The sequence below is a fragment of the Musca domestica genome, unplaced genomic scaffold, assembly GCF_030504385.1.
Source record: "Musca domestica strain aabys unplaced genomic scaffold, Musca_domestica.polishedcontigs.V.1.1 1, whole genome shotgun sequence".
In the NCBI taxonomy this organism is placed as follows: Eukaryota; Metazoa; Arthropoda; class Insecta; order Diptera; family Muscidae; genus Musca; species Musca domestica.
In genome coordinates this window covers 5,990,548-5,996,547 of record NW_026712114.1, presented here as the reverse complement: position 1 = coordinate 5,996,547, position 6,000 = coordinate 5,990,548, and the positions used below count along the sequence as shown (strand labels likewise).

The 6,000-nt window shown below is 34.1% G+C and overlaps 1 protein-coding gene across 7 annotated transcripts in view; it reads right to left on the bottom strand.

Annotated features, from left to right (window-relative positions):
* Window positions 1-205: 205 nt before the first annotated feature.
* Window positions 206-6,000, bottom strand: part of LOC101895846 (serine/threonine-protein phosphatase 2A 56 kDa regulatory subunit epsilon isoform) — a 51,840-nt gene continuing 46,045 nt past the window's right edge. For all 7 annotated transcript variants that reach the window (XM_020037445.2, XM_020037447.2, XM_059118228.1 and 4 more), the window contains 5 exons: window positions 4,507-4,701; window positions 4,243-4,433; window positions 3,832-4,165; window positions 3,540-3,769; window positions 206-2,238 (listed from right to left, as the gene is read on the bottom strand). In XM_020037445.2, the coding sequence (XP_019893004.1) occupies window positions 1,896-2,238; window positions 3,540-3,769; window positions 3,832-4,165; window positions 4,243-4,433; window positions 4,507-4,701 (1,293 nt within the window). In that variant the 3' untranslated portion in view covers window positions 206-1,895. The remainder of the gene's footprint in view (window positions 2,239-3,539; window positions 3,770-3,831; window positions 4,166-4,242; window positions 4,434-4,506; window positions 4,702-6,000) is intronic.

The window sequence follows — 6,000 nt, the reverse complement described above, 5'->3', positions numbered from 1 at the left end:
AAAATAAAAAATGTCAAAATGGAAATTAGTTGTTGAACTTTTGCATTTAAATGAGGAAAAACAAAAATTAAATGAAAAAACTACGTAATTTAATGGAGTAGAAGTAGAAAGTGTGTGTGAGTGTGTGAGAGAGTGTGAGTGTATGAGTAGGAAAATCTTGTGGTGGAAAAACAATGTTTGAAAAAAATTTATCTTCTGTTATTTGTTTTTATCTCTTTTATTGTTTTTTTTTTCTGTTTATATTTTTATTTTCTTTCGCTTCATCTTTCTTTTCCATTCCTGGGTTTTTTGTTTTTGTTTATTTTAAGTGCTATTTTTATATATATAATAATTATTATTATTTTTTATTTATCTTGTTTGTTGGATTTTTTTGTATTGTTTTATAGGTTATGTTCTAAAGTCTAGACCATGTCTGCTAACACACAATCTGTCCATTTAGTATCATCAATCATATCTCAATCATATAATTCTTCATTACATCATTTTGTGGTTTTGTTTTCTCTTTTTCTATTATTATTGTAGTTGTTCTGTTTTTTACTATTTATTATTATTATACTGCACTTATACAACAATTTTAGAATTTCCATTTTTTTTTCTTTTTTTTTTTTTCTTTTAATTATTCAGCTTTTTTTAAATAGCTTATTTACTTTCATTTTTTTTAATGTTCTGTTTTCCAATTTCGAATTTATTTCTTTTTTGTTTTTTTTTTTTTTTTTGTATTATATAAAATAATAATAATTATATTTATAATAATAATTGTTATTATTATATTGTTAATGTTTATTTTTTTACTGTAGCAAAAGCTGTATCTCAATCAAATCTGCGGTTAGACTCCAGACTTGAGTTATATTTCTTTTTTGTTTTATTTTATTTTTTATTTAACGAGGGGTCCGATGGGGGGGAAAGTTTGGTTTTTGGCCTTGTCTACATGTTGATGTTGTTGTTTGTTGTTATTGATTGGTGTGGTTGTTGGTTCCTTCTCTTATCTATCCTTGCTGCTTTGTAACATTTCATTTCCGGGGATGTTGTTGTTTCTCTGTATAATATATAGGTGTGTTTTACTTTTCTAAAAATTACTTTTCAATTTCTTTCCATTTTCTTTTTTGTTTTGTTTTTTTATTTGTAAATGTAAATGAGTTTATTTGTAGGTTTTTTTGTTTTGTTTCATTATGTTCATTTTTATTTGTTTGTTTTTTTTGTTTAATTAATAATTAAATAGGCATAAGTTAAATCATATTAGAAGTTGCTTACACGACGACGACGGCCCACCTTTTTTCTTCAGCTGCTGCTGCTGGCTACTTCGTTCCTCTTCTCTTCCCTTTTGCCTTTTCCCAGCTCAGCTTGCTTTCAATAACCATTTCATTCCATATTTGCTTAAAAATTAGGCAGGCTACACTTAATCCTCTTTGAATTTTTGTAAAGGGGGTGTATGTGTGTTGGTTGGTTGTTTCTTCTTGTTGTTGTTGTTGTATAGCTCGTTTCTTAAGATTTAATTTTAATTTTATTTTTATATTTTACTTTAATTTTCTTTTCTTATTTTTTTTTTTCAATATATATAATAGATAGATTTTTTTCTCTTTAGGTTTCTCTGTAACAGGCGCTCTACGCTCTATTTAATGATGTTTTGTTTTTCTTGTTTTTGTTTTTTGTTTTGTTTTTTTTTTTTTGTTACCTAATAGGCTTATAACAGTTTTGAATTAATACGATTTATTTGAATATTTCCTGATGTGATCGTGTTGTTGTTGTTGTTTTATATTTTTGCCGTAAAATGTTCTTATACTCGTTACTGTTGTTGCTGTTGTTGTTTTCTTATTTTTTGCTTTTGTTGTGGTGTTCTGCTGCACTTGAGTCATCCTCAACAACACAATGATGAAGCGTCTTCTTCTTCTACTTCTTTAGTTCTCAACCTTTTCCGCTTTGATTTTGGCAAAGGGATTAACGCCAGCAGCTTGCGCCGAACCGCTGCCACCGCTTGACGCTGATTTATTATCGCCCGAAGCTCCCAGGGCATTGGCGGCTGCTGCTGCGGCGGCGGCACTGCTACTATTCGATTGTTGCGAATTTGTGTTCTGCTGCTGTTGACTGTTGGCATTGCTACCGCCACCACCACCGGCTGTTGTTGAGGCACCACTAGCATTTGTTGTTGGATTTGCTGCCTGTAAGCTCTTTGTACGATTGAGCTCCAATTCGTGTAGTTTCTTCCAGAGTTCCTCACGATCTCGTTCGCGTTTCTTCTCTCTGGAAAAAAGACAAAAAATGAAACAATTAAAAGTTAGTCAATATTCAATAAAAAATAAACAAATTCCACACATCCCAATATTTTTATCAACACAAAATCTGGCCCACACCTTGTGGTACCTCCCCCACAAAGAGGTTAAAATTTCGAATAACCATGAAGTTCATAAGAAGCAAAATAAGCATCTGATTCTTTTCAAATTTTACAAATCCCAATATTTCTATCAACACAAGATCTGGTGTGAAAATGGTAGATATCGGTCCACTACTTCTTGTACCTCCCCCACAAAGGGGTTATAATTTCGAATAACCCAAATTGTCATAAAATGCGAAACAACAATCCGATTCTTTTCAAATTTCACACATCCCAATATATCTATCAACATAAAATCTGATGTGAAGATGAAGGATATAGTCCCACTCCTTCTGGTACCTCCCCCACAAAGAGGTTAAAATTTTGAATAACCATGAAGCTCATAAAAAGCGTAATAAGCATCTGTTTCTTTTCAAATTTCACACAGCCCAATATTTCTATCAACACAAAATCTGGCGTGAAGATGGGACATATCGGCCCACTCCTTCTGGTACCTCCCCACAAAGAGGTTAAAATTTTGAATAACCATGAAGCTCATAAAAAGCGAAATAAGAATCCGATTCTTTTCAAATTTTACACATCCCAATATTTCTATCAACACAAAATCTGGTGTGAAGATGGAATGTATCGGTCCACTCCTTCTAGTATCTCCCCCACAAAGAGGTCAAAATTTTGAATAATTAAAACGCTCATAAAATCCGAAATATGCTTCCGATTATTTTCAAAATTTACACATCCCATTATTTCTGTCAATACAAAATCTGGTGTGAAGATGGTAGATATCGGTCCACTACTTCTTGTACCTCCCCCACAGAGAGGTAAAAAATTAAGAATAGCAAAGACGCTCCTAAAATGCGAAATAAGCTTCCGATTCTCTTCAAATTTCACACATTCCAATATTTCTGTCAACACAAAATCTTGTGTGAAGATGGGATATATCGGCCTACTCCTTGCAATACCTCCCCCACAAAGGCTTTACAATTTCGAACAATCAAGACCTTCGACAAACACGAAATAAGCAACCGATTCTCTTCAAATTTCGCACATCTCAATATTTCTTCCTCCACAAGATCTGCTATGAAGTTGGGATATATCGGTCCACTACTTCTAGTACCTTCTCCACAAAAGATCACAATTTTCAATGCTCTCATAACTTGCGAAATATGTCATCTATTTTTTGTATATTCCATTATGCTGTTCTCCCACTTACTTTTGCCTCTCCGATTTGTAACTGGAGGTAAGTTCATCGAATAATTTCGAATTCATTTCCATAAAAGTCTTTAATACATTATAGACTAATGCCACAATTGTTTGATTCCAGTGTTCTTTGCTAATGCGATACAATGCCGGGAACATGATGGGCATTATGACGGCATTGTTTTCTTCAATTAGGGACATAGCATATTCATTGTTCCACAGATAAAGAGCACGCTCGGCAACCTAAAATGAAGGGAGTTATAACAATTATTTAAAGCAAAGTGAAATCTTTTTCCGCAACTCACCTGAAAATGAGGACTCGATACACATTTGGCGATTTGACGAAATAGTGGTTCTTGAATTTTGACAAACTGAGGTGGATCAATCACATCGAGTATTTCCTCAATTTCGCCCAAAAACATCACTTCCTTTTGCGAACAGGTCTTTGGCCAAAATTTCAAAAGGCCTCGTACAACGGGCTCCGTTAAAAATGGATCCTTTTCGAGAAATTGTACAATACAATAGGCCAACTGAGCATGATACAGCGATAGACATTTCACTTTGTGCAAAGGAAGCAAGACCTTAACTAAGAACTGTTTATGTTCGGCTTTAAGCGGTAGAGCGAAACCATTGATAATGCTATGGAAAGAAAAAGAAAAAAAAAACAGGGTAAATTAAAAATTTCAATATTTAATGTGCCATCCATCCTTGCTTACCTTCCCAGAATTTCCAGTAATTCACCGACACCATTAAAATGCTCCGTTTCATAGATAAAACGCAAAAATATATTATTGATTTGCTTTCTTATAAATGCTCGTAAACCTAAAAATTTGCCATAAATACGATGCAAAACCGTTTTCAAAAAATCACGTTCACGTGGATCTTCCGAATCGAAAAGTTCCAAAAGCTGGTGGGGGTGAGAAAAACAAAGAAATATTGAATTGAATATTGAAAACGTGACTGGACTAGAAAACACTCACTTGTAAAACAAACTTTTGATCAATAACACGTTTGCCTATGGTAGCCTGGAAATCTTGCGATTCGAGAAACCGCAAGAATACCTCATAAACCAATTGTAGGTGCGGCCAAGATGCCTCCAAAGTGGGATCATCTTCTTCGGGATCAAAATCTGGATTTTCACTTGGTGGCAATGTACGAAACAAATTGCATGAAATCTGAAAGGTGAGGGATAATAATTCAATAATTAAATAATAATTTCGAATAATTATGCGGCTGCGATTAGGTTAAGTTAGATTAGTTTTTGTAGCACTTAAGAAACATATTTTTGAAATAAAATCAGAATTGAATTACAATCCAAGCGAAGCGATCAGTTTCTTTTCTCACTCCACATTGCTCCAGTCGAGCCGAATAGAGAATAGAGTTGACAAACGAAGAGGGGATTGGACTCTATACTCATTTTTAAAAACATTAATCCTCTAAGCAGGATCCAGGAATAGAATTGACAATCGAAGAGGGAGATGGGATTCTATTCTCACATACATTGGTCCTTCGAGCCGGATCGAGAATTTAATCAATAGCCAAACCATTCGGTTGTATTTCTTTCTCATCACCGAATAGAGAATAGAGTTGACAAGCAGTTTGCCAATATTGAACAATTTATGGGGGAGGTACCAGAAGGTGTTGACCGATGAATTCCATCTTCACACCAGACCTTGGCTTAATAAATAGATTGTGATGTGTATAATTTGAAGAGAACCGGATGCTTATTTCGCATTTTAGGTGGTTTTTGTTATTAAAAACTTTGACCCTTTGTGGGGGAGGTACCAGAAGGAATGGTCCGATCTATGCCATCTTTATAACAGAACTTATTTTTATGGAAATATTGAGATGTGCCATGTATGACTGGAATCGGATGTTAATTTCATGTTTTATGAGCTTCATGAATATTAAATATGAGAATATTCGACCCTTTGTGGGGAAGGTACCACAAGGAGTGGACCGATATATTCCATCCTCACAGCAGATTTTGTGTTAGCAGAAAAAATGGGATGTGTGAAATATGAAGAGAATCGGATACTTATTTCGGATTTTATAATTTTTCAAAATTGTTGCCCTTTGTAAGGGAGGACCAGAAGGAATGGTCCGATCTATGCCATCTTTATAACAGATCATGTGTTGATGGAAATATTGAGATGTGCCAATTCTGATTGGAATCGTATGCCAATTTTGTATTTTATGAGCTTCATGGATATTCAAAATTTTGAACCTTTGTGGGGAAGGTACCACAAGGAGTGGACCGATATATTCCATCTTTATAGCATATCTTGTGTTTGCAGAAATAATGGGATGAGTGAAATAAGAAGAGAACCGGATACTTATGTCGGATTTTATAATCGTTTTGCTTTTTCAAAACTGTTGCCCTTTGTGGGGGAGGTACCAGAAGAAATCGACCGATCTCTAACATCTTTATAACAGAAATTATGTTTATGGAAATATTGAGATATGCCAATTCT